The sequence below is a fragment of the Vitis riparia genome, chromosome 8 (genome assembly GCF_004353265.1).
Source record: "Vitis riparia cultivar Riparia Gloire de Montpellier isolate 1030 chromosome 8, EGFV_Vit.rip_1.0, whole genome shotgun sequence".
NCBI classification, from domain to species: domain Eukaryota; kingdom Viridiplantae; phylum Streptophyta; class Magnoliopsida; order Vitales; family Vitaceae; genus Vitis; species Vitis riparia.
This window is the reverse complement of record NC_048438.1, coordinates 14,036,682-14,064,426: the sequence shown is the minus strand read 5'-3', so window position 1 is coordinate 14,064,426 and position 27,745 is coordinate 14,036,682. Positions and strand designations below refer to the sequence as shown.

The 27,745-nt window shown below is 38.0% G+C and overlaps 6 protein-coding genes across 8 annotated transcripts; 3 read left to right on the top strand and 3 right to left on the bottom strand.

Annotated features, from left to right (window-relative positions):
* Positions 1 to 666: 666 nt before the first annotated feature.
* LOC117920846 (E3 ubiquitin-protein ligase SGR9, amyloplastic) lies at positions 667 to 2,251 on the bottom strand. The gene has a single exon (XM_034838506.1). It carries the CDS (start codon positions 2,023 to 2,025, stop codon positions 1,168 to 1,170), a length of 858 nt encoding a protein of 285 aa, XP_034694397.1. The 5' UTR covers positions 2,026 to 2,251; the 3' UTR covers positions 667 to 1,167.
* A 102-nt stretch (positions 2,252 to 2,353) lies between these two features.
* LOC117920845 (pentatricopeptide repeat-containing protein At2g37310) lies at positions 2,354 to 6,170 on the bottom strand. Its single transcript, XM_034838505.1, has 2 exons — positions 3,479 to 6,170; positions 2,354 to 2,791 (listed from the first exon to the last, which is right to left on the bottom strand). Exon 1 carries the CDS (start codon positions 6,155 to 6,157, stop codon positions 4,154 to 4,156), a length of 2,004 nt encoding a protein of 667 aa, XP_034694396.1. The 5' UTR covers positions 6,158 to 6,170; the 3' UTR covers positions 2,354 to 2,791; positions 3,479 to 4,153.
* A 432-nt stretch (positions 6,171 to 6,602) lies between these two features.
* LOC117920847 (dirigent protein 17-like) lies at positions 6,603 to 8,300 on the top strand. Of its 2 annotated transcripts, none has more exons than XM_034838508.1 (2): positions 6,603 to 6,683; positions 7,449 to 8,300. In XM_034838508.1, exons 1-2 carry the CDS (start codon positions 6,674 to 6,676, stop codon positions 8,015 to 8,017), a joined length of 579 nt encoding a protein of 192 aa, XP_034694399.1. In that variant the 5' UTR covers positions 6,603 to 6,673; the 3' UTR covers positions 8,018 to 8,300. The 2 variants fall into 2 exon arrangements, with proteins under 2 accessions (XP_034694399.1, XP_034694398.1); XM_034838507.1 differs by having other exon boundaries at positions 6,604 to 6,683; positions 7,443 to 8,300.
* A 1,000-nt stretch (positions 8,301 to 9,300) lies between these two features.
* Positions 9,301 to 12,614, top strand: LOC117919576. 2 transcript variants are annotated; one of them, XM_034836759.1, is made up of 2 exons: positions 9,301 to 9,572; positions 10,150 to 12,614. In XM_034836759.1, exon 2 carries the CDS (start codon positions 10,174 to 10,176, stop codon positions 12,247 to 12,249), a length of 2,076 nt encoding a protein of 691 aa, XP_034692650.1. In that variant the 5' UTR covers positions 9,301 to 9,572; positions 10,150 to 10,173; the 3' UTR covers positions 12,250 to 12,614. The 2 variants fall into 2 exon arrangements, with proteins under 2 accessions (XP_034692650.1, XP_034692651.1); XM_034836760.1 differs by having other exon boundaries at positions 9,302 to 9,572; positions 10,181 to 12,614.
* Positions 12,615 to 13,750: 1,136 nt separating this feature from the next.
* On the top strand, positions 13,751 to 15,860 carry LOC117921033 (pentatricopeptide repeat-containing protein At2g37320). The gene has a single exon (XM_034838787.1). The coding sequence runs from the start codon at positions 13,913 to 13,915 to the stop codon at positions 15,443 to 15,445; it is 1,533 nt and encodes a 510-aa protein (XP_034694678.1). The 5' UTR covers positions 13,751 to 13,912; the 3' UTR covers positions 15,446 to 15,860.
* Positions 15,861 to 16,475: 615 nt separating this feature from the next.
* LOC117920640 lies at positions 16,476 to 27,116 on the bottom strand. The gene is made up of 7 exons (XM_034838241.1): positions 26,660 to 27,116; positions 21,600 to 21,866; positions 20,057 to 20,192; positions 19,547 to 19,631; positions 19,415 to 19,462; positions 17,015 to 17,115; positions 16,476 to 16,926 (listed from the first exon to the last, which is right to left on the bottom strand). The coding sequence occupies exons 1-7, from the start codon at positions 27,114 to 27,116 to the stop codon at positions 16,794 to 16,796; spliced, it is 1,227 nt and encodes a 408-aa protein (XP_034694132.1). The 3' UTR covers positions 16,476 to 16,793.
* Between the last annotated feature and the right edge of the window lie 629 nt (positions 27,117 to 27,745).

The following is a 27,745-nucleotide window of genomic DNA, read 5'->3' as shown; positions in this document are numbered from 1 at the left end:
TCATAGAACCAACTTAAAAAATAGATATAAATGTGAGTAGATTTATCAATATTTATTTATTTGTCCTTATATTTGTATCATAGAAGCAATGTAGAGAGTCAATCCAAAATAATTTTCTTCCCTATATCATTTATTTTCGATAAATATCTTATTGGTATAAAATAAAAATAAAGATTAAAAAATAAAAAATAAAAAATAAAATAAGTTAATTGTATGGTCAACTTCATTCATCCATATACGTGTTCACAAACTATTGTAAGAATGTATAATATTTTTTTATTAGATGATATATCACATTGGATAGAAGAGCAAATTCTTAACATCATATAAGTTTGAGTTTTTCATAATTATATTGACGCATTTTAGGTTTAGAGTTAGAGTCAATCTTTAATCCTAGTATGAGGATTTATTTGAGCTTATGACGAGTGGTTTGATCTCATAATCCTGTGAAACTGTGAAGATCCTAATTCACAGTTTTAAAATTGTGAAGATCCTTTGAACTTAAAACGAATAATATGCACAAGATTGAAATGAATTGTTACATATCATGTGGTTAAAGTCTAATTAAAAAAAAAAAACCTTAATAATTGTACGGTGAAGGTGCATGCATGATTACGACAAGGAAGAACATTTTAAAAATTTTAAAAAGAATTTTACTAAAAAAAATTCAGAAAATAACAGCGAATATTATAGTGTTTATATATGTAGCGTAGAAACAAAGATGGAAAGAGTATGGTAGGGGGGGCATCCACGCGAAGAGGAACATAGCCATTGAACCATTATCATTGTGGATGGTGCGGTTCTGGCAACTAACCCCCAAATGATTTAACATTCAGTATCCTATGTCACCATGTCATTCTCCCTCATTAATTTCTTTCCAAGAAACGAATAAAAAGACGAGAAAAGAAAAGAAGATTTGGCCATAGCCCTGACCACAAACCCCGACACCGGGAAACAGGAAATGCCTTGTGCCTTATTCGGTATTTATTAGGAAAAAGGACGTGTTATCTATCATCCCACAACTCATATTATATATAGCCCATCCATCACCACCCATTCATTTCCAGCAGCGGGCCCCACCCACTTCCCACTCGTAACCTTCATCCTCATATACAACATTTTCTGACACGTGTACTTTACATCAGCTGAGTCCGCATCCTCAACCCATCATGTACATTCACCATGAGGATTCACACTGCTTGACTTCACTACAACGTCCCAGAGCCGTTCGATCTCTGCGAACACATCATCGGACGGCAACTGGAACCTGCAACAAGGACAGGTGTTCCTCTTGACCAGCCAAGGCAAAATGCACATCCAGTGGAACAGGTGCTCACATGGCAACTCGCACACATCTCTGCCTTGCCGCATTTCCTCTTTACAGATCACGCACTCCACTCCACCACCTCTTACTTCGACCGACGGCAGAGCCACCACCGACGCTGTCGATGCCCCCACCTCCCTCCCCAACTTCTCTCCTCCCCCGCCGCCGCCGCCACTCAGGACTGCCCCAACGAACCTCCGGCACCGTGCTGCGACCTCGATGTACGGAATCAGAACTGCACCGCTGGTCGCTCCAGTGCCCGAAAGCGACAACATGGTTTTGGAGAAATGGGTGCAGAGAATAGTACGCCACTCGGATGGGCAAGTTTCGAGGGCTTGAGGGTCGTGCTGGCGGAGCTGGCAGAGGAGGAGGAGGAGCAAGACGGCGTCAAGGTCACGCAATTTGAGGGAAGTGCGGGAGTATGGAGGCGGGACGGTGGACTGGAAGAAGCGGGTGAGGTGATGGAGGGTGGAGAGGAGGTGGCGGGCGATGAGGAGGGTTTTATGGGGGAGAGAGATGGAGTGGAGGTGGTGGAGGGTGTGGGCGAAGATAGTTGGGGAGGAGAGAAGAGAGGAGAGGCGGAGGTGGTGGTAGCGGAGAATCGAGTAAACGCAGCGAGTCAGGTGTGAGATTTGGGTAGCGGAAAGGGTGGAGAGTGCAGACATGATGATTGCTTCGGTTGAGTTTTGGCCGTCTGCCATTATGGAATGCCCCGAATGAATGAACTCAAGAGCCTGAGGAATGTTTGGCCTTTATGGAGTATTTCACTGACTGATTTGCCCACCCTCCTCTTCTCCATGCCCACTCTCTCCCTTGTATTTGTCCCACAGCCATGACCAAGGCAGATGTCTAAGGAAGTGGACCATGATCAAGTCTTTTTGCATCAAGTAGGACCAAACTGTCGACACAGATTGATGATTGGTTATACTTCTCTTTGTGAATATTCAAGCAAATCATGCGTCTAATTTTCAATATGTATCAGTTAGAACACCAGTGTCATTATATATCAGGATGGCACAAAACGGTCTCTTCACAATCGGGGACCCATTTGGAATTGATTGAGAAGTCAGGGGCGTGAAAAAAAGAATCACGTTCGCCTACATAATTTCAGCCGCAGCAGATTTGGGTGGCTATGAAATGAAGGATTTTGTCCACAAGCAAGTGTCCAGATCCGGCACGTTTGACAGTCCTTTCTTTTCATTATCTGAGTGCTTTCCATGGCTTTAACTCCCAAAGGCAAAGCAACAAACAGAAGAGGGAGAGGAAAAAAGAAAAAGAAAAAAAAGGCATTCGGCCCATGCATGGGTTGTTTCTCTTGTCCCTACAGTCAGAATCAATAATGCAAAGCAGGTGCATCTTGACCCTCGTTGCGCCTCTCTGCGCCCATCAAGGCCCTTTGGTCGCCCTTCCCTTTTACAAACCCCCTTTTATCTCGGGCCATCTTTCTTTGGAGTCTGGGCAAGATCACTGTAGTTCCAAATGGTAAATGAGTTAATGACCTTTATGTCCATGCTCTTTAACAGAAATTTTCTGGAAAAAGATGTTGGGTCGCCCAAATTGTGGTAGATGGCTATTTTATTTCATAATCGATCCTAGAAATGGATTTCAATGTAGTGGGGTCTAAAATTTTGCCTTTCCTGAGAGGAAGCATTAGTTGAAAGAGGTCAAGGGTCACCGGAAAAGATGTAAAAGTTAAAAATAGCTAGGGAATTAGATGGTATTGAACCATGAGATGAGCAGTATACATAATGATAAGGACTTAAATGTCACTTTGAAGGAGACATATTTCTGGGGAATGAAAACTATAAATATGCAAGAATTATACCACTTGACTGTTTTAGCTGAAAGTAAAACTTTGCCCTACTAGCAGCAGGGCAAAACTCTCTAAGTAATAAATAACATAAAAGCTTAGACTGCTGATACTAGCACTATTCACGGGTTAAAGGATCCTTTCACAGCTTCGGATCTCACAAAGTCCACATGTTTGCAATTCCTCAACAAAAATCCATGGAGTGTTATCAGCTTCTTGGAAGACGTTTCATTCTCAACTCAATTTCTCAAGAAAAATATATGCTTATCTTGAATCAAGGAAATAAAGAAAATTTTAATATCACTGTTATGCATAAAAAATCGATTACTTGATCATAGTTTTACCTTTACCGTGGACGATTTAAGCACCATAAGAGAAGCAATTTGGCACCCCAACCAATATTTGCGACTCCAGAGTGATCTCTGCATGTGGAAAATCCAACAGCTTCCACATTGACATATTGCAAAGTTGATCACCTCTGGCTGCACATAGTATCAAACAGATATCCATCAGCCAGATAGTGGATAGATAGATGTCCCTTTTGCTTTCTAAATAATGCAAGGTATGGTTCTCTAGGTTGTGAAGCAGTTGCTCTTCAATAAGTTCTGCCAAACTAACAGTTGAGATTGTTTTAAAGTGACCATTCATGAATTTGATCATCACTTGATGATATAATCAATTAACTGTGGTCTGTGTATACCTTCTCAAGGTTCAAATCAACAATTAAATTAGGGATAACTATTTCATCAACAGCCTGAGAAAAGAAAATAGATCTTCTGATACTGAGCTCCCAGGCTAGATGCCTATGCTCAACTGTCAGAAAAATGGCCATTTTCAGAGCTCCAACTCCCGCATAAATTCTGACCTTCATCCCTTTGATATTCTGAATATATGGGAGGAATTTTAACCAAAAGGGTATCTCTTGAAGGTGGGAACATTCACCATGAATCATGATGGCCTTTGCACATCATGTATATTCTGAATCGGCAACAAATCATTGATATTTGATGATTCCATGCTCAAATATAAGCACACTCCTCATCAAGCTCATCCTGCAAAGTGTACCCTTCTTCTCTCATCAACCCAAGCAACCCTTCCAGCATCCCATATATCTCTTCAGATCTTTCACTTGATACATCCCTAGCTATAAAGCTTCGTAACCCTCCACTTGTTTCAATCCAACTTGTTCCTGGGATCTTCTTCAAACCAATTTTCTTCATCTTCTCCCTAATATTTTCAGCTTCTTCCCATCTCCCAGCTTGTGAGTATAAATTTGCCATAATGACATAATTACCTGTGTTTTCAGGTTCCATATTGAACAAATGATCACAAACAAACTTCCCAAGTTCAACATCACCAGAAACTGAAACCCCATTCAGCAGTGCACCCCAAACTTTGGCATTTGGTTCAATTGGCATTTTACAAATGAATTCTGCTGCTTCAGAGAGCATTCCAGCTCGGCTTAGAACTCCTACCATGCAAGCATAATGTTCAACACAGGGCTGAAAGCCATATTTTAGAAACATCTCATCAAATATCTTCCAAGCTTCATTGACCATCCCAGAATGGGCACAAGCTGCTAACACTGCAGTGAAAGTGACAGGGTCAGGCTGAGTTCCATTACTCAGCATATCACCAAACAACCTAAGGGCTGCATTAGCATCTCCATGGGCTGAATATGCTGAGATTATTGCTGTCCAAACTATCAAGCTCCTATCCTTTGATTGATCGAAAACCCATTGTGCCCCACGAAGAAATCCTAATTTTGCATAAGCATCAATAATGGAAGTTGCCACATAAATATTATGAGCGTAACCATTTCTAATAGCATACGCATGAATTGCTTTCCCTCCTTTAAGATTTGAAAAACAAGAAAATGTAGGAAGAATACTAGAAAGCGTCACAGCATTTGGCCTAAACCCAAATTCCTGCATCTCTTGAACTAATTCCAAAATGCCCTCATTGCAGTTGTTCTGAACCAGTCCTGAGATCACAGCATTCCATGTACTCAATCTTGGGTTTTTCATTTCCCGAAAAAGATCCATGGCTTTGTCAACAAACCCATGAGTCATGTACCCAGATACAATTGACCCGTAAGTGACTTCATCCTTGTTACTCATCTCATTAAATAATTCTCGAGCATAATCCAAGCTCCCACATTTCGCATATAACCCAATAAGCGAATTATGGGCTGAAACATCCATCTCAACCTTTCTTTCAATTATAAACTGGTGAACTTTCATCCCAAAAACTAGATCATTTGACTGTGCACAGGCCTGCAAAACACTGACCACTGTTACGCCATTTGGTCTCAACCCTGTTGAATCTAGCATTTTTCTATACAACTCCTTGCAATCTTCATAAAACCCACCCTGTGAATACCCTGCAATCATCGAATTCCATGATACAATATCTCTGTCATGCATCCTATCAAACAAAATTCTAGCAAAACCATGTTCATCACATCTCGAGTAGTAGGTAATCAGAGCATTGACAACAAAGATATCCGAATCAAACCCATGCCGTAAAACAAAGCACTGAACCTCCTTAGCCAAGATTGAGTCAGGAAATAAAACCGATAGCGCCTTTAAAACACAAGTAATCGTGAAATTATCAGGTTTCAGAGTGAGGGAATAAGACGGCAGGAGAGACGAGAACAGATTAAGCGTGTGCACATGCATGTTATGAATGGAGTACCCAATGAGCATAGCGTTCCAAGAAAAGATGTTCTTCTCAAGAATTTTATCGAACACCTTGTGCGCTTCATAAAGATGATTGGACTTCGAGTAAAAAGTGATGAGCTTTGAAGCAAGGAAGTTGTCAGGCGTAAGAGACGACAGAACGATGCGGGCGTGAAGCTGCTTGGCCTGACGCAGGAGGCGGTGGTCGCTGCAGTGTTGGATGAGACGGCCGAAAGTGCCACAGTCGAGTCCATTGACGCTGCAGAGGTTTTGTAGACAGTGGTGGATTCCACCGTTGGGAGTGGGCGATATTTGAATTTGAAGAAACTTTGTGAGCCTCATTCATGCCGTTAACAACACCGTAAAGGGAAAGGCTTTCCTACTTATATTCTACTGACTAGAAAAGAGGAGCCAGGATCACTGAACCCCATTGGTGTGAAGTGGCGTGATCATTGCCGTTCGATACAAATCAAAGGCTAATTCTTGATTTTATGACTATGCATATATTACCACGTGTTTATTAATGGTGGCATTTAATGTTCCTTATTGATCTAATATTTGAGGGCTTAAGTTTTAGGAGTAGCATGGCAGGCATAGCCTTCATTTCAACTTGCTGGGGTTACAGGCGAGGAAAGACAGAGATACAGAAGGTTTGCAAATTCGAGGGTAGACAACATGGCTTTGAGCTTGAGGAAGGGTAACTAACTATCCTACCGTTAACTCCACCGCCAGACTCTTTGTTTTCGTTAATCGTTTTCTCACGGGGGAATTTAGTTGATATGTTAGAGATGGCCCGTTCAAAACCCTAACCGCTACTCCCGCCCGTTCACATTGCACCTAAGAAATCACTCAACACCGATGATTCCAGGTGGGTTTACCCGATTTCTTTCTTTTACCCTCTTTCAGCCATTCACATTTCTCTGTCTTGCGCTCCGTTTGTTTCCACTGGAAATACCTCCCGAGAAAGAATTCCCTCTAATTTTTTTTCTCTTTTTTTTTTTTTTTTTTTTGTTCTTTATAATTTACCTTGATGGGTATCTCATCATCAACCTTGAGGACAATCTATCGTCTATCTTCAGTTCGATTGGATGATATTGTATAGGTAGACCTCATGGGTAGGAAGAGTATGATTTCTGATGCATATGGAAGATAAGAATTAAGGAAAGGGTATTAAACATTCAGTGATTCAAAGTTTCCTGGATCACAAGATGGGTGTTTTTGTTTGTTTGAATTCGAGTTTGATTTAAATCTTATGTTTGTCATTCCCCCACAAATTAAGGCTAGGATGAAGATTATGGGCTTTATCTGAAACAAAGGTCACGGAGGGCAAGTCTTGACAGGAGTATCGTGCTAGAAATCATGTCCTTCAGTTCCTGATTCTTGACAATTATTGGGCTTCATGTTTCTCTGCAATGAAAAGAATCCAAAATATGTTGAAAAATATAAGATAAAAAATGCATAGTTGAAAAAAAAAATCCATAGAATTGAAAGAAATCATTTTCTATGTAATGATAATTGCTTATTACTGTTGGCTGGGTTGCTTGTTGAAGCTTCAATCTATCAAACTTGTTGGAAAGATCACGAATAATTTCTTATTTATATAGTTTTTGTAAATTCTATTTGCAAGCTTTAGGGTTGGGCGGTACGATGGAAAACCAAAGCAAAGAGCAGGAATTTGAGACTTTGCCAACTGGGGTTTTTGAGATTTCTGGAGAGCCTGCCATTGTTATTAATGGGGTTCCGGATGTATCTTCAAATGACGGCTCTCTGGTTCACTGTGATACTATAAGTGACACGGGATCACACCAAGAGACAGTTTTTGGTGAATGGTTGGAAGGAAGAGAAGTTCGAAAGTTGTTTGGAGGGCAGTACTATTCTGGGGTGGTGACCCTGTTTGACAAGGAAGCAGGTTGGTACAGGGTGGTATATGAAGACGGTGACTTTGAAGATCTTGAGTGGCATGAGTTGGAAGAAGTGCTTGTGCCCCTTGATGTTTCAGTTCCATTGAAGTCACTGGCAATGAAGATCATCAGGAAGAACCAGAGACCCATTCAAAAACCTGGGAAAGAAGTACCTAAATGTGGAAATCGCCGGCTCAAAAAAGCTATAGGTATGGGAAAGACAGTGCAGTTGCCTGAAGAAGCTTCTCCACCGAAATTTAATGGTAACCACAGTGAAAGTGCCACTCCAAAGGGTGACTAATAGATTTCAGACAGCGCAAGAATAGCTTATCATAAGAGAAAGCAACTAATCAGAAGGTCTGAACTACACAGGATGGCTCTCTAATAGAAGTCGCAATGGAGGCAAGGATGCAAGGTGAACTTGAACCGAGGAATACACACACACATAACATGTCATTCAAATTTGCCTTATTGTGCATCTTTTCTCATTACAGAAATAACACTGAGCAACAAGATGAATGACCTTTTGTTTGGAATCTGTGTTTCAGAATTTCAAATAGTAAATTGAAGAAACATTTTGTCTATGTTTTCTTTTGTACTTTCTAGATATAGGCCTGTGCAATCAAGGTGCGCGGAGTCGTCATTGTTCAATTCAGCTTCTTCATGGATATGGGAAGAGTGAGAGCGACCGAGGCTGGTATAGACATGCATTGCCACCATTTATTTAATGTTTGAACTCCATCATGTACTCTCTTCTAAATAATCATACATCCATGTCTCAGTTTCTTTCACACTTAAAACACAAGGACAACCAAGTTAGTGCCTCCCCTATATGAGAAAATAGGTAGGTAATGAGCAGGTACCCTCTGTATGGTTTTTCAAATGCATACCATATTGTAAGTGTTAGGCATTGAACGGCTCCAATGCGCCCACCCACTCACTTAAGAGTGTGGGGATGTGTGTCCGTGGGGTGTGCTTTGGAAGAGAGATGCTAAGGCTTCTAACATATGTCTAGGTGGTGTAGATGCCATGATGGTTTAGTTGTTCATGCATTCCCTCAAGAGCCAGAAGGGTCAAACTTAGGGATGACGTGTCCCCGGTAGAGTGCTTTTCATAGGGGCTTATAATTCCTTGTTTGCTTTAGGGATGGGTATGGGAGATGTTAATATGAGCAGCCTCTACAGTTTAATAAACAAGGTAAATCTCAGAAAGGCACAAGCTGATACGTGACTGGAAGTTGAATATGAGTAAGATAAAGAGTTACCCCGTCGGTGAGGAATTCTCAATATGAAAATCATTCATGACGTGCCCCAAAATTCATCTAAGCTTTTCAACAACCATGGCCATCAATCACTGGTGATTGACAGATTGTAGCAGATAAACAACACAATTGTACATTAGTACCTGTACTATTTTCTTAATAATTATTTATCATAAATCATATATAATTTTTTTTTTCCAGCCTTGTTTCAATAATATATACCCAACGTTTCATATGTATCATAAAAAAAAAAAAAATCAATAAATAAGGGAATGCACGGACTTCAATTTTTTTTTTTTTTTTGAAAAAAAGAATTGAATATGACAGATAGAGAGTTTTTATTTTAGTGTCTTTTAACTCAAAATACAGTCTTGAGGGCATCGCCTTTCCTCTTCCCGACTCTCACCATCTCAAATATCAGACGACCAAGAGCACTCCACGTGGTCGCCATCTTCCTTGCGACACTACATATGTGTCCACCTAGCATTTCTAGGGTTTCTGGAGAAGATGGGAAGTTTCGTTGTTGATCTTTGAGCTGCGCTTTCCTTGTTTCTTTCCATTTCCAACCCAACGGCTAATCCAGTGTTGAGAACAGGTACTATTATCAATTCCTTCTTCTTTACTATGTTTGGCTGCCTAGATAGTGCAGGAAAATGTCACGAAAATGCTAGTTTTTGAGTCTCATTTTTTATCATGTAATCGTTTCTATAAATTGGAAAATTCAGATAGCTGAAGCAAAGTGGTAAATAGTTGTTTTGCTTTGTCGGGGAAAAAAAATGTAAAGCGGATAGAGCAATGTTGTATTGTTTTCGGACATTTTCCCAGCAGGGTTCGAAACTTAAAGACTCGAGGTTTTTTCCCTTGGCATTGTTGAATAGTTATTTTTACACTCTGTTTGGTTGACTAGAAAATGGGTTTCAAGTCCAACAAGGCAAACAATTGTATTACGCTTTGTTTAGTGGAGTTTAATGTCTTTTTTAATCCTAACTGATGAAAAGTTTAAGATTCAACATTTCAAAATCCTTCTCTTTCGCCACATTTTCTCAGCAACCCAACGGAGTTGTCGTTTATGCTTATTTGTCGAAGTTTTTTTTTCCTTGTTTCACAGTCAATTTTGATAATTTCTTTTTGTGGGATACCCTCTGTTTACGTATTCAATGTATGGTTTCTAGGGTTTGAGTTGGATTTTTGCGCTGATGACAGTAAAGAATAGAGGGAGGGTTCCAAGGTCACATGGAGAGGGGTTTTTGGAGCATAAAGATAGTGCATTGGTTAACAACGATGATCTCCAAAGCAGAACTAATGCACTGGAATATGATAATGATGGTAATGGCACAGATGATGACTCCATGAAGGGGAATTGTGATGAACACACTTTAAAGCCAAGTTTTTGGAGGAGTTCCCCGACTAAACATGGAGAACAGAAGAACAAAGGGGTGATGAGGTATGATACTAAGGAATCATCTACCAGCACATTGTCTCCTGGAAAAAATAGGTTTGAAATAAGACATTTTAGATCATGTGCTTCCATGTCAGACCATACCGATCAAGATGGGACTCTGCAGATGGATATTCTGATAAAAGGTGAGGATGGTGCCAAAAAACCAACCTCCAAAACAGCTCACCAGCTAGATCTGGAAGCAGCTATTACTTTAGTAGAAATGGCCAATGGAGTTCCTGCTTTGCCTGATGATGACTTTAGTTTCAGCAGCTCGAAGGACATGGAAGATTGTGATGATGATGAGGACGTTTTGTGTGAAACATATGGACTGTTGGATGGTCATGGACTGAATACTGCATTAGCAAACAAAGGGCAGCAACATGTTGAAGCATGTGCAAGCAGTGGTCATAATGGATTGGGCACATTATTGTTGGAGTGCAACTGGGTGACAAAGAGAAAGCGGAAATCAGGTGTTAAGTACATGGACAGGCGCTTAAGATCTCGAGAGCTGATTGATGAACCTTCTTTGAAGATACAGGAGGGATGGCATAAAGTGGATGCTAAAAAGGATTCTTTAACTGCACAATCTTGCTATTTGCCCTTTTCAGAAAGGAGAACCATGGATGATATAGCCATGGATGATATGGTGTCTGATATAAAACCATCAAAGAAGCAGCATTTTACTTTGGCCACTTGGACGGTTGTTACTGGGGTCTCATTTTCCATTATCCATCTTTTTGCTGATATCCGTGCAGTATTGGTTACACCCTGTGTGAAAGATGATGCCTTCGAATTTTGCAGTGAGCTTCACTCTGCTGGGAATCAAGGCTCTAAACAAGCAAAAGAAAAGAATCTGCCTTCTCTCACCATTCATGAAATTGTCCAGCACATTAGAGCAAACCCCAGAGATCCTTGCATTCTTGAAACCCGGGAACCACTTCAAGATATAGTCAGAGGAGTTCTGAAGATATTTTCATCCAAAACAGCACCTGTGAGAGCAAAGGGTTGGAAGCCACTCACCTCTTACGAAAGATCTAGCAAAAGCTGGTCCTGGATTGGTCCAGTTTCTTGTAACTCATGGTCAGATCAAGATATTAGAAAGGAAGAGATGACTTCTGAAGGCTGGGGCCTTCCTCACAAAATGCTTGGGAAGTTAGTTGATTGCTTTTCCAACTGGCTGAGGAATAGTCAAGAGACACTTCAACAAATTGGAAGTCTTCCTGCGCCACCCATGACATCGATGAAACAAATTGTGGATACAAGGAAAAGTTTTCGTGATATAAAAACTCAGAAGAGCACTCCAACTATTAGGCCAAGCTCAGAAGAAGTAAGGAATTATTTTCGTAGAGAGGAAGCTTTAAGGTATTTAGTTCCCTACAAAGCCTTTCCTTATACAGCAGCTGATGGTAGAAAATCCATGGTTGCTCCTCTAAGAAGGGCTAGTGGCAAGCCATCTTCTAAAGGTCGTGATCATTTTATGCTTAAACCTGATCGACCAGCTCATGTCACCCTGTTATGCCTTGTGAGAGATGCTGCTGCTCGATTGCCTGGAAACATTGGTACCAGAGAAGACATTTGTACTCTGTTGAGAGACTCACAGTATATTGCAGAAGGCATCTCTAGCAGACAAATTAACCAAGTTGTTCGTGGAGGTTTGGACCGTTTGCACTATGAAGATGATCCTTGTGTACAGTTTGATAGAGTTAGAAAGTTGTGGGTCTACTTACATGGAGGAAAAGAGGAGGAAGACTTTGAAGATGATGCTACCTCTCCGAGGCCCCGAAAACGGCAACAGAAAATGGCTGGAAGTATGCTGCTCAAGGAACAGTAAATGTGATATGATAAGGGAATCAAGGTAAAAGGTTGTGTGGCTTTGTTTATAGGTATGTCTTGTGGTTTAATTTCAATGTTGGAAAGTGTTTTTAAGTCTTTAAAACCATTGCAGCTCCCTTATGAACATAGAATTTCATAGACCTGAAAGTGACTAGAGAAATGTTTTTAAACAAGTGAGATCTTTAACTTTTCTTTTTCTAGTTGCCATGAGGCAACAAGTAAATGCTTGAGCCAGATAATTTATTTGGGTTCAGAGCTGAAGCATATATATATTCTGGACATGCTTATGCAACTATAATTGTTTGACCTTCATGAATGATGTGATGAGAGGAACCCTGGAACTGTCTCATGGTCCCTGATGAATCTTGCTTCCCCAATCCTCATATGCCTGCACTTTTAATTTTAGCTTTCCTAGAACGACTACAGTAGAACTCAAATGCTGGAGATGTTAGCTCTTCCATGGAGACTCTGCTGGGTAAATTGAATGGTGGCTATTGGTATCTGAAATGGAAAACTGAACAGCAGAACAGGTGTAGAAGAAGAAACAAATCCAGGGTAGGGAATTGACATATTCGATTATGTTTATCATGAATAGTAGAATGGTGTGTAGCAGAAAAGAGTGGTGCTAAATATCCATTTACTTCCTCATCAAATACTGATGTTGCCCCTGTTGGGTTAAATTCAAATATATGATGTTCAGCGTAAGGGCAGTCATGCATCTACTTTTGCTGGATTCTACTCACGGTGCTCAAGATCCCATAACTTCTTTCTCACAAATCACAAGAGCCGCCACACTGGGTATGTCTCACTCGAACTCATAGGGAGAGTTGCCTTCATGTTTGGGTGCCCTCAAAAAATCAATTTTCAAGAAAACAATTATCTAATGTTTTTTTAAAATACATTCATATTTATTAAAAATAGTTTGTATGTGTAATGTTTTATTTTTTTTAATCATTCTCTATATTTATATAATTATTTTTTAAAATAATTTGAGAAAATAAATAAAATATTTTCTTTTAAAAAATATATAAATAGTTATCAAATGTGTTTTGGAGTTTAAAAAATATTTTTTATTTATTTTTAAGAACAGACAAAAATAGTTTCCTAACATGCTTTTATATTTGACATCCTTTTTTGGAAAAAAAAATTAATTAAATGCAATCTCCCCCTTTTAAACTTTGTACTTGTCATGCACCATTATTCAAAAATAGTCTCTCTCACATGTCCTTAATAATAAGGCTATTTTTTTCATCATCTATTTTCCAAATTCATCCATCTTTTGAAATGCCCTATTTTATTTATTTTTTAAATTTAAAATTTTAAATTTTCTTTTTAAAAAAAATTCAAATGCCCTATTTTACTGCTAATTCCTTTTCTCCCTCCAAGATCTCCACAATAAAAATTAAATTATTTGTTTGATTAAACCTCACCTTCGTGAACGAAGTTAAGGGCTCCATTAGTCCAAAAGGCCAAATCCCGCTGGACTCCAATTACATGTAAGTGAGCCAAGGCGTGGAAGCCCAAACAACTCTTCAGCCCAGTCCAATATAAACCAGACCCGCCCATAGGATGGATAAAAGTCCATTCTTCATTTTGCCCTTTACTGGTTCGAAGGTGGAACACAGAAGAGACACATGATTCATCGAATTTGATGATGAGGGATGAACAGCATTTCTCTTCGACAATTCATTAGGAAGAAACCCTCTTCTCCTATTTCCGTACCATTTTCTTCGTATGGGTCTTCCTTTTCTCAAAACATTAAACGCAAAACAAAAACCCATAAACAACTTGGAATTCTAAACCTCGTATCGCCTACAACAGATTGTGCAGAAAACCGCCAAACCCATCTTCGACTCATTCAAGACTTTCTACCAATACCCACAAACCAATTCACCCAAAAAAGGGCTTCTGATGATTTCGCTCATTCAAATTCGTTGGAGGAAACCTCAAATATGCTTGAAACGAATTTTCTGAATGAGGAAGAATCGATAGTTGATGCAAGTGCTCTCTCGCATGCATTAAGTTTGTGTGCATCGTCACGAATTCTGAAGTCTGGGGTTCAGTTTCATTGTTTAGCTATAAGAACTGGGTTTGTGGGGAACGTGTATGTTGGGAGTTGTTTGATAAGTTTTTACAGCAAATGTGGCGAGTTATGTCATGCGTACCGGGTCTTCGAGGAAATGCCTGTGAAAAATGTGGTGTCCTGGACAGCCATTATTGCTGGTTTTGCGCAGGAATGGCTGGTTGATGGGTGCTTGGAGCTCTACTCTCGGATGAGGAATTCGACACTGAAACCCAATGATCTTACGTTTACGTGTCTTCTGAGTACCTGCACTGGTGGGGGATCTCTTGGGCGTGGGCGAAGTGCTCATTGTCAAACAATCGAAATGGGTTTTGATTCGTACGTTCACGTTGCTAATGCTCTCATCTCCATGTACTGTAAATGTGGGAATGTGGAAGATGCATATTACATATTTGAAAGGATGGATGGCAAAGATATTGTATCTTGGAACTCCATGATTACTGGGCACGCCCAACATGGACTGGCAGTGCAGGCTATTGATCTTTTTGAAGAGATGAAGAAGCAAAAGTTAAAACCTGATGCCATTACTTTCCTTGGTGTCCTCTCTTCATGTCGCCATGTAGGCCTTGTTAAACAGGGCCAATTCTACTTTAATTCCATGGTGGAACATGGTGTGAAGCCGGAACTTGATCATTTTGCATGTGTGGTGGATCTTCTAGGCAGGGCCGGGTTGTTGGAAGAAGCTCGGGATTTTATTGTGAAAATGCCTATACATCCCAATGCCATTATATGGGGCTCGCTACTGTCATCTTGTAGGCTTCATGGGAGTGTCTGGTTAGGAATTGAGGCTGCAGAGAATAGGCTGCTGCTGGAACCAGAGTGTGCTGCCACCCACTTGCAATTAGCTAATCTATATGCCAGTGTGGGGTGCTGGGATCAGGCTGCAAGAGTGCGGAAACTGATGAAAGGGAAAGGGCTTAAAACAGAACCCGGATGTAGCTGGATTGAGGTTAGGAATGAGATTTATAGATTTAGGGCAGAAGAGTGGTCTAACGGGGGATTAACTGAGATTTCTGCAGTGGTGGATAGTTTGGCAGATCACATGAGGAGTCTGGGGTATGATATGCATGAAGAAGAGGCTGATGATGATTTGGATACTAGTGTAAGCTAGAAAATGGCTTTGCTGATGGGCAGTCTCAATCATTCCAAATCTAGTAGAGAGTTTGACACATAAGGACGTACAGTTTTAGAACCTTCAATTGTGCTCCTCTCTCTCTGTGGCACAATGGAGTGCGGATGAGGTGGTGGTGGTGCCAGGCACAAGGGGTGTGAGCATACAAACAGGGTGTGTTTCGATGGTGGAAGCAACCAAAATGAGTTGGTGGTGTCTGTTCCATGCCCCTGGGCAACATCCTCAATAGCTGTAGATGATGCAACTTGAATGCTAAATAAAAGTTCACTTCCAGGGAAACGAAAAGTGATACCCATGTGCAGAAGAATATAAAATCGAGTGGAGTTATTTCATTAAATATTGCAGATTATCGGGAGTGACGGTAGGGCTTTATGACATGATTCTGTTTACATATAGTTCTGCTAATAAATTCCTCTGCAAGCTTTAGGAGGGGATGCATAGTCTATGGGATAGGGGAGTTGGGTCACAAAACATGAAACCAACGTATCATGGCACCTAAAATTCCAGTTTCAATCAGCCCTTTCATCTACATTCTGATTTAATATTTAATTTATCAATTGATAAAAGAGGAGGATAATGTGGAACAAATGCTTTGGGCTCCCCAGCACTTTAAGGTGCACTTCTTTTTTCCCTAACCGAGGAACTTCCATGATCGAGCCCTTCCGACTCACCCAAACCTCAGGACCCTGGCCATCACAACCAGTACCGGATGATCAGGGCATTCAACCAACCTCAGAAATTGAACCCAGGACCCTGAGCCTTTCCATGCACATCCTTTTAAGCAGAGAGTATGACAACAAAAAATGGCGTCTCAAATTTTTGAAGAAATACAAAACTGATGGGAACAATTAAAAAAGGCTTCTTGAAAATTACAGAAAGAGGCTCATAGTTCTTTTAAATGTCATTATAATGGAATGAATTTAAATTATATTTTCATACATGGAATAATACCATTTCCTTTAGAGATCTCGTGTCCTGGCCATGTTGAAACGATCAAAAGAACAAAAAACAACCAAATTCCACAGGTAGGTCTTCTACATTTTAAAACAATTTGCATTTAGCAATCAGTTTTTCAACATTATAGGGTCGAGAGTAAAGATCTTTATCTCTCAATGCTTAAAAATTAAACCAAAAAAAAAAAAAAAAAAAAGTCACATGCTTTAAAACTAAAACATTGGATTCCTAAATGCCTCTTACAGAAGGGTTCCAAAGATGCTGTGTTGAGGTACAGAATCAGGGGACTTTTAAGTAGTCTTTCCTTCCCAACCCCTTTTTATATAACCAAGCATTGCTCAAAGAAGGGAACTGGGGGAGATTTAAAAAAATGTTAATGAAGAACTCGAACCAAGATTTGATTATTGAGACAGAAACCTCTGTTCTTCGTAATAAAAGCATTCATTGCCTGGGACTGTGAAGGAAAGTGTACTAGTGCCATCCGAATGGGGTCTGGGAATGCCTGCCTGCAATCGCATTTCAGACACTTTAATATGCAAATGCCACAAAGGCACATATTAAACAGTTTATGAGCAAACTACTTAGTAATCAAACCTGGTGGTTAATTGGATGTTAGATGAATTAAATTCGCAACCAGCCAAGAAGCGTTCTACATCTTCTGGAAGTGCATTACGAGGAAGTCCTTGTAGTAGTACCTGACAAAAGCAAACGATATTAATTTAGGAAGGTGGAACAAGTGCCCTGTAAAGTACTAACGTCTAAAAGCTAGAGCCAGAAGTTCTCCAATAAATTGATATCTTGCACAATCCAAATACTGCAGAGTTCTATATAATTTTGCAAATGGTTTCAATCATCAAAGCGGTATCCCAGATATTTGTTGCATGATTTACTCTGATCAAGAAATGCGAGAAGTTTGTAGGAGCCAATGGACATCCAGGAAAGACTAAATACAGACCAGGGATATATGATTTAGCAAATGTTCACGATCAAAATATTTTACTACAATCATAGATGATGCCCCAGATCCTGGAACATTCTTCTATTTCCTTGGATAATTGCACACTGCCACTGGTTTCCCATGGCTGAGCTTTGTTTGAAAGAAAGAGAGAAGATGGAGATTGATGAAGCTAAAATATAAATTCAACAACACAAGATCAACCAATTCTTTGTACATACAAACACCATGCACAAACACGCAGGAGAGATGCACAGTAAACAGTCACCCAGCAACAGAGATACTAATATTCCTTGTAAATATAGCATCTCAAACTAAATCCTGTCCAAGTTTCTCCTTGAAACTAACTCAAAGATTTATAATGATTGTCCATGTTCAGACAAGAATGAAGCATGTAGTGAAAAAGATTTAAAATGACTGATGGTAAGTTTATTCACTGATTTTATTATAATTTTAGTATTAAAACCTTCAAAAGGAAAATATTTTAATATTATAAGGAGAAATTTTGATGCAGGAACATAGTCTCAGAAATGCTAAATCAATGCTCATAACTATTGATTAAGAGCATATTGGGCAGTCCGATGAAACACATTATGAGTTCCATTTGATAAGGGCCTTTTCTACAACTAAGACCATAATTGTTGAGAATTCCAAATTTTCACAAAAATTTTCATTTTTTATAGTAACACTACATCAGAATGTACTTATTTTGGGTTTTTGTTGCATTAAAGAGTAGAGTCCAAATTTGGTAAAATCTTCCTCATCAAATTTCTCCTTCCTGTCAATTATCACCCATCCCATCCTACATCATCTTACATTCCCTAGTTAAAACATACAAAGTTTTTTACTTTTTTCCTTTTCTTTTTTAGAAAGTTCTTGTCAAAAATGACAGTTCTTCTAGTTATTTGAACTTTCTTGTATAGATACTCACATCTAACAAACACAAAAGTGAACGAAGTGTTAAAGTAGATGAAAGGTAAAAAAACCAAAAAAGAAAAAGAAAAAGAAAAAAACAACAGTAAAACAAAACCATATGTAACAGTGTCTTGCCGGTAGCCTGTATTGCAGATTTGAAGTCTCTAAGAAACTTGAAAAATCTTTAAGCCAATGCAAATGAAGTCCTTGCATTTCTTTCATGGCACACATTGCATCATTCCTTCATTTACGATGAAAGCTATTGAAGAATATATGTAGTTCTTCAATTAATTGAGGTCCATACAAAACAATCTAAAAAATTACATAAATTCTTCAGTGTTTAAAATTCAAATACAAACGTGTAGGTTGAAAAATATGCACTTGTAGGTAACAAACAGATTCATTTCACATGCCATGAAAGACAAAATCAACATATTTCAACTCCCATGAAAACATTCAAGGACAGCATCTTCCCAAATTGAGAATTTTGAGAGACTCGCATGTAAGTTGTAAGATCATGATTAGCTTCATCCTAAGAGAAGTGAATCACCAGCAGCTAGAAACTGGTTAGAGGACCAGTGCATAAGCCCTATAAACAAGTATTCAGATAGTACTCCTCCAAACTAAAAACTTGCACAACAGTATAAGGAATTAATATCACCCTATAGAGTATCTAAGTATTGAGTTCACTAACCATAACAATGTACTGTAGCTTATGAACTAATGTAATTTTGTCTCCTACAACAGGGTTAATACCTTCACCAATAAAGATAGTCATAAACACAATATAAAACGTTGTGATATATAAATATATAGCCATAAAATTGCATTAATAACAGGAAAAACAAGACACCATTTTGTTGATTCTTGTGATAACAGATGGTTCATGCAGCAGGATTCAGATCCCATTTTCAAAATAGTTTGCACTCAAGTCCAGTGCATTGGTGTTTAACATATAAAGCACCTTGTCCTGTGGATGAAAGCTTAATACGTTGAACTTTTAGTTCTTGGACATGGGATTATATTTCTTGACTGATACAGGAATAACCATCAAATTCAAACTTCAAAATAACAAATATTGAAATGCAAGAATAAAAATTTTTATGACCAAAACTTCTACTTACAGTTTTACCATCGTAGGTTCTAAGAGGATCCCACTGGGAACGATCAGCCTAACATCCAAGCAACAGTATAGTTAACTTCTAAAGGGCATAACATGGCCAATCAAATACTGTGAAATGTGCTAATGACATTACCCTGTCCAATTTGTACAAGCGACCCTTCTTATTAATCACCTTAATAGCATGATCAAAGGCATACCGAGAAGGGAATTGCACCATCCTGCAAGCAACAATACAAAAAAATGAAACATATCTAAAGCATCAAAACAGTAATCCGTTACTCCAATCATATATGGACAAAGAAATAATTACAGTATAGAAGCAATTACTGCACGGAAATCAACCTATCAAAAAAAATAACTATGGAAATCATAATGTCTGCCTAACAGGGGAGCAGTAATCTGTCTATCTACTTCTACAGAGAAGTAAATACAGATTCCGCTAGGAAAGAAATGGAGACAAAATGCTCGACAAGTGGTTATTTTCATAAGATAGTGCTTCTCTTCATAGGATATACTACTTTTTTTATCTTTTTCCAGACATGACATATTCTCGGTCACATATATAAAGAAGAAACATTTCCTTTCATAACTTAAAACAAAAATATACATTTTTTCATATCTTAAGATATAAGGAGAAGATTACATTCCAACTGGAAAATAGCTGCGATTGTAGTCAACTTTAACGTCCTGGAGAGTCAAATTACATCCTTCAAGCAAGTTGAGAATATCAGTCCTCAATGTGTGTTTTGTAATCCCAGACAATCTCCCATAGACCAAACCTGATTCAGAGAGAAAGACAGTTAATATGTATATATCAAAAGAACAATGGTGAATAGTCTACATGCACATATGAATGCAATCATTCCATATCATTTGGATTTCAAATTGGATCATTCAAAATTTCACTCAATTTTTGGGATAAATTAATTCCAAATATCTAATTCAACAACAGCACCAATTTCTCAATAATGATTCCACCCTCAGTTATGAATGCCTGCCTTCACATACTGTGGTGACACAGGGAAAAGTGTTTTTTTCCCATATGATGTCTAAACACCCTTGAGAGGAATATTTTGTTGGGTGGCACAAACAAAGTCATCAATGAATCAAGACTACTAGAGAATCCATAATGCTCCATTTGTTTGCAGATAAATGGAGCAAAATATAAGTAAAACTGTATCTTTTATTTATTTATTTATTTTCCTTTTACTAAGTCCAAACTTGAAGAAACCACATTGAAGTAAGTTAAACAGCTTTCCCCCCCCCCCCCCCCCCCCCCCCCCCCCTTTTTTTGGGTGTTCTTTGGCTGCATGTAATAACCTTGAGATAAATTAAAGACTGAAAAAAAAAAAAAAAAAAAAAAAACTTACTCCCATTTGGTTTCTAAAAACAACTAAAGAAAGCAAAATAGCCTATTTGAACGTGTTCTCATTCCCTTTCATTCTTTTTCCCCAAGAAACAAACAAAACCCTGACCATCATGATCTGCTCCCTACCCTATAAATATGATTTGGCTGGGGCCTACTGGACTTCATAGCTTTATAACACATCTCCACAATTGAGAAGAGACCACTGTTATATATTGTAAATGACTTCTTATCCTAACTGATATGGGATATCATAATCACCCTCTATGTTCACAAGAGATCCTCATCGTATTCCATGGAATTGCGGAACCAAACAGACATACATCCCTTATGGTCTGAACAAATAGAGGTCCATTTTTTTTTTTTTTTTTATAGGAACAAATAGAGGTCCATATCAGAGTGGGATTGATTCTAATACCATTTGTAACAACCTGTTCCCCTCTTCCCTTCCATATAGATATTGTCCCCATTGGGCTAAGAGACTCTCACAGCTTTACAAAGCGTCTACACTCTTAAGAAGAGCCAACTGTATGCATTGTCCAACTAAGCGGTATCACACTGATCTTTCAGAACCCTAGCAAAGTCGCCAACTTCATTGATTACCGCAGATAAAAGAACCAACAATGGAAACAAGCACGAAAATCCCAGCATTAAAATCATAAACCCTAAACCCTAGGCATGACCAAAAATTACAAAAATGATCAGATCAAAACTGAATTGGAACCATGATGAATCGAATCTATGATAAGAACGCTAGCATTAAAACCCTAATTCTAGATGGGATACGACGTAGTCCAAGTGGGTTGAAATTAGTTAATACCTGTGGATGGGGGTTGGAGAAATGGATCGGAAGAAGAGACCTGAGGTGCTTCTGCTTCAGTGGAGAAAGATCGAATGAGCAAAGGCAGGCCTTGACTTGGCTTTGCAGTTTGGAGAAGGCGGTTCCACCTGTTTGCGTTTGCGATGGGATTCATCTTCCACATTTGGGGCTTTTCTGCCGACCCAAACACTCTGCTGAATGAAGCTGCCTTTGGTTTAGGCTGGGGTTTCTTAGAACTCTTGAAGAAGTGAACAGAGTGGTAAAATGCTGCGTTTTGACGGTTGAAACAAATATTAATGACTTAATAGGTTAAAGGATGAAATAATTCGAATTTAATCCTTTTTATAATTTTATTTGAAAAATAATCTCTTTTAATATTTATGTATAATTTAAATATATATATTATTAAAAAATGAAAATATTTTCATTAAAATAAAGTTAAAAAATGATGAAGGGTTAAAATTTTGAATTACCTTTCTAATCAAATAATCCAATATTAATTTACATTATTTTTAGTCCGATAAAATTTGAAAAAATAAAATAAAATATAAGGAAAGGAAAAATAAATAGAAAAAATAAATTTAAAATTAATAAATTATATTTATATATATTTAAAAAAAATTAATTCATTTATTTTATTTTAAATTATCTTTTAAACATATAACTGTATGAATTTATTTAAGCCTTTAAATTTTTTTAAAAATATAGTAAAATTTAATATCATAATTTAAAAAAACATATATTTTAGAAATTATTTTTTAAAAAAGAAAAGTTTTAAAAAGTACTTATAAGAGTTTCTATAGTTTTATTTAAAAAATAAATAAATAAAAAAGAAAAGTACCTCCACACTTCACCTTAATACTATTGTTTTCAAACTCTTTTTAAGAAAACTATTTTTCTAAAAAACTTTAAAAAGAATAAGTGATTGGTATAAAAGACACTGTGGCATCATGATATCAAGGGGATATGAATAGAATACGAATTAGTATAAATGGATATATGTTTATATTTAAATAATTTAATTGATTGATCATAAGCATATTAAAATATTTTATTTTATTAAAATAAATATATAATAAAGAATAATAAATAAATGCAGTATAATACCAAGGTTCCACTATAATAACATCTTTCAAAATATCGTGTGTATTATATGAAATTGTAATTATATTTATTTTCACTATTTTTTTATTCAATATTTAAAATTAAAATTACTTATGTTTGTACCTTAAAAAAAAAAATAGCATAACGATATTTAAACTTGGATGTATATTTTCAAACATACTCTAATGACCTTCTAATAATAAGAATTTTATATAAACACTATTTTTCATTATTTTTCTATTCCTTTATTTATAGTTTTTGAAAATTTAAAATATAATATTTGAAGTTTTTTTAAGTATTTTTTAAACATATTTAAATGGTAAACGCTAAAAGATATTGTTTTTTATCAACTCAACTCATCTGTTTATTGAGTTAGATGTTTTATAAATTCAAAATAACTCATCTATTTATTGAGTTAGGTGTTTTATAAATTCAAAATAATGTACATCTCGCAACTTATAGTACAAGCAGTTGCCTAATTACATGCTAATTCAAAAATAAAACCAATTCAAATACAAATAAACTTGCTATCAAAAAAATGTAGTGAAATAACATATATGCAAAATATATTGATATTGTCCCAATCTTTTAGGCAAATCAGTAGACGTCTCAATACGCCTCCTCAAGATGGTGGGCGGACACCGATCTTGACCTCAAGAACCTACAGTCGAGCGGAAGATAACGGTTTGGTCAATGTATTGGCTAAATGATTAGCGGAAGAAACATGAGACACACGTAGTTCACCATCTTGAACTTTGTTATGAACAAAGTGGAAGTCAATGGCAATGTGTTTCATGCACGAGTGAAAAACTAGGTTGGCAAAAAAATATGTTGCCTCCACATTGTTGTAGTAGATAGAAGGAGCCGATGGAACGTCTATGCCAAGTTCAAGAAGTAGAGATTTAATCCAAAGTACTTCGGCTGTGGCGAAACTATAACACGATATTATGCTTCCATTGAGAATATGGACTTTTGTTTCTTAGAGGACCAAAAGATGACATTAATACCAAGAAAAACAACATGAGCACTTATGGAAGATCGATCATCAGGATTACCAACCTAATCAGCATCCGAGTAAGCATGAAGGCAAAGTGGAGAATCTTTATGAAGAAAAAGACCATGGTGCAATGTTCCTACTAGATATCGTAGAAGGCGTTTTATTGCCATCCAATGAGTTGAGGTCAGACAATGCATAAATAGAGATAGTTTGTTGATAGAGAAAGTTATGTTAGGCTGAGTAAGAGACAAGTATTGTAGGATGCCAACAATTGATCGATATTCATTGGGGTATGTTAAGGCAGTACCATCATGTAACTTGGGAAATTGAGAAGTAGACATGGGAGAGTGAACAGATTTTGCATCTTGCATCTTAGCCCTCTCCAATAAATTCCAAATACACATAGTTTGTGACAAAAATAAACCACTTGGAGTAAGAACAACTTCGAAACCAAGAAAAAAATATAGGTTGTCAAGATCCTTAATAGAGAATTTACTGGCCAATTGAAAGATAACATCCATAAGAAAGTCACCATTGTTCCTCGTTAAAATTAAATCATCAACATAAACAAGGAAATGAGCAGTTAGGCTAGACTTATCATAAATAAACAATGTTGTATCGACATGAGAGTTAACAAATCCCATAGAGATGACAAATTGGTAAAACTCATGATATCAAGCACGGGGGGCTTGTTTAAGACCTTAGAGTGCCTTTCAAAGCTCATACACATGAGATGGGTGTTGTTGGTCTGAAAAACCAAGAGGTTGAACCATGAAGACATTTTTAGTAAGATGCCCATGGAAGAAGACATTATTTACATCTAGTTGGCGAAGAGATCACCCAAAAGAGATCGCCAAAGCAAGAATAAGACGAACTGTAGTTGGCTTAACCATAGGACTAAATGTCTCATGATAGTTTATACTAGGGCGTTGATGAAACCCTTTGGGGACAAATCGAGCCTTAAAATGATCAATGGAGCCATCAAGTTTTCTCTTGATATGAAAGACCCACTTACAACCCACAAGATTTTGATCAATAGTGTGAGGTACAAGATCCCAAGTACCATTACGGAGCAGAGCATCAAATTATTTTGACATTACTTAATGCCAATGAGGGTCGATCTCTAAGGGCCTGTGAGACATGGGTTCATTAAGGTTAGTGGCAAACTGGTAAGCTTTGTGGATGGTTTGACAATGTTGCTTTTGGCACGAGTGATCATGGAGTGGTGATTGAGAGGATTAACATGGGAAATTGGTGGTGGATTCAAAACCGAAGGTGGTATAAATGCAAGTGGTGGAGAATGAGATAGACTAAGTTGACATGGAAATGGATTAGGAACAGAAAGACAAGGAATTTGAATAGAAATATTATGAAAGCTTAGAGAAGGGGAACCTATGAGACCTCTATTGCCATCACTCGCCTGTGCTTCTAGATAGGGAACCGAGTCACCAAAAAGATCGAGGAAATGACAAAGAGATGTTTAATGGAGGAGTATCAGTAGGAGCAAGGGTAGATAAATGAGGCAAGAACCAAGACTCTGTGAATGAGAAAGGTAGAGAGGGATTTGATGTGACAAATGGAAAGATTGATACGACAAATATGACATGACGAGATGTGTAGGTTTTTTGAGTTGTGGGATCAAGACAAATGTAGGCACTTTTAGAGAGTGAGTAGCCAATGAATACACACGGTTTGGACTTGGACTCAAGTTTATGAGAATTATAAGAATATAGCAATGGATAACACAAGCAACCAAAGACTTGAAGTTTTATTAGATTTGGTGATTGACCAAAAAGTTTGTGGTAAGAAAAAAGAAACCTAAGATTATGTTTTGGCAATTGATTGATAAAATAGATAGCAGTGGCAAAGGCTTCGGGCCAAAATGATAAGGACATAGAAACATGATGTAACAAAGTGAGACCTGTCTCAACTATATGACGATGACAACGCTCCAAGTATCCATTGTGTTCAAGAGTATGGAGCGGATTGGTGAGGTGAGAGACACCATGATGGGCCAAAAAAAATTTTGAGAGCAAGATATTCCCCACCATTGTTTGTGTATAGTTGGATAATTTGTTTGTTAAAAAATTTTTCCACAAATGCTTTGAAACAAATAAAAATATCAAAAACATCAGACTTCTTTTTCATAGACTAAAACCAAATATATTTTGCAAAATGGTCGACGAAAATAACATAATATTTATTGTCATTGAAAGATTCCATAGGAGAGCACCATACATTAGAATAAAGAAGTTGAAGAGGAGAGGTGCTAGTTAGCGATGGTGTAGAAAAAAGAAGCTTATGGCTTTTATTATAGTGATAAAAGTTGCAAGAAAAGTTCCTAATACCAGTGGAAGATAAGTGAATGAGCTAAGGCAATACGAGGTGGCTAAGAACTTTGACAGAAGGATGATCAAGATGATGATGCCAGTCAGGAGCAGATGCTCTAATAGAAGCAAATGCGAGTAATGGTTTGGATTTCTCATGGACGTTCGGCCACTCGTACACTCCATCCTTAGAATTATCGGTCAAAAGTGTTGTCCCCTTTCAAAGATCCTTCACAAGAAAAGAGCGAGGTAAGAACTCAATAGAAACATTATTGGTTAAGAAAATTTGAGAAACAGAAATTAGGTTATGTTTCATAGAGGGCACACAAAGAACATCATGTAAAAGAAATGAGTGAGGTGAGAATTGAAGAGTAAAAGAACTCGTATGAGTGATAGGGAGACCAGTGCCATCACCAATCATGATATGGAATCGGAGTGGAGAGAAAGATTATGTCAGTCACTTGTTACATGATAAGAGGTGCCAAAATCCAACAACTAGTCAGTGGAAGAAGGAGTAGCCGGGAAGGCAAAATGAGCCTGGGGAGTTGTCGATCGAGTAGGTAGGGACAAATGGGCAATCTAGGGTATATGTTTGTAGGTAGAACATCGTTTGGCGTAGTGGCCTTGAATACCACAAAGCTGACAAAAACCCTGGTAAGGTTTGGGAGGTAGGTGGGTGAGTTTGGTGAGGGCTAGCAGGAAGGTGACGGTTTTGGAGGAAAAGTTACAACGATAAGAATTGGCCTTATAATTATGATGTGAGGAAGTGTTGGGATTCTTGGTGGCCAAATAAGCAGAGGTTGGAGTCAATAATTTCTTATCTTGGTCTTGTTTCAACTGGGCTTCGTAGGTGATAAGCTTCTCATGAAGTTTATCGAAGAAAACAAGGGTTTCTCTAGCTTTGACTGTGAAAGCAAGAGAAGAATATTCGTCACTAAGACCACAAAGAATTTTGAGAGTGAGCTTGTCAATATCGTAAGCGGCATTCATGAGAAGAAGCTCATCATTGCACATTTTAATGAGCTGCATATACTTCGTAATGGTTGTCTCACCTTTGTGCAGATTGTCCACGATTCCCTTAAGAGACATGATACGACCTCGAGATGGCTTTGCGTAAGTGTTTAAGAGAGTGGTCCAAGCAACTTGAGATGTTGTGGCAGTGGCAATGAAGGGATCCGAATGAGAGTGGGCGTGATAGAATCGATGATGACGTTGAGAATAAGCTGGTCTTGGCGCACCCAAAGAGAATACACGGGATTGGGAGTCGGGTTGTTCGCTGTGGTGAGGGTCGGGGGTGGACAGGGACGAGTGTCGTCGACAAACACGACAAGGTCGTAGCTAGAAGGGTAGTAAACTGCATGTGCCAGGCAGAATAGTTTGTGTGATCAGTTAATTTAAGTGGGGCTTGAGCGGTCACATTGATGGTGATGAGATGAGACACATGGTCATGGGCCAGAATAATCACAGGTAAGGTTGTAGACGAGACGGAGAAGTTGGTGCAGCGGAGAAGGCCATGGGAAAGGTAGATCGAGGGCTTTAAGAGCATAAAGAATCTGATACCATAAAAGATATTATTTTTATCAACTCAACTCATCTATTTATTGAGTTCAATAATATATAATATATATAGGTGTTTTACAAATTCAAAATAAACGTGCATTTTGGAACTGATACAAGTAGTTGCCTATTTACGTGCTAATTCAAAAATAAAACAAATA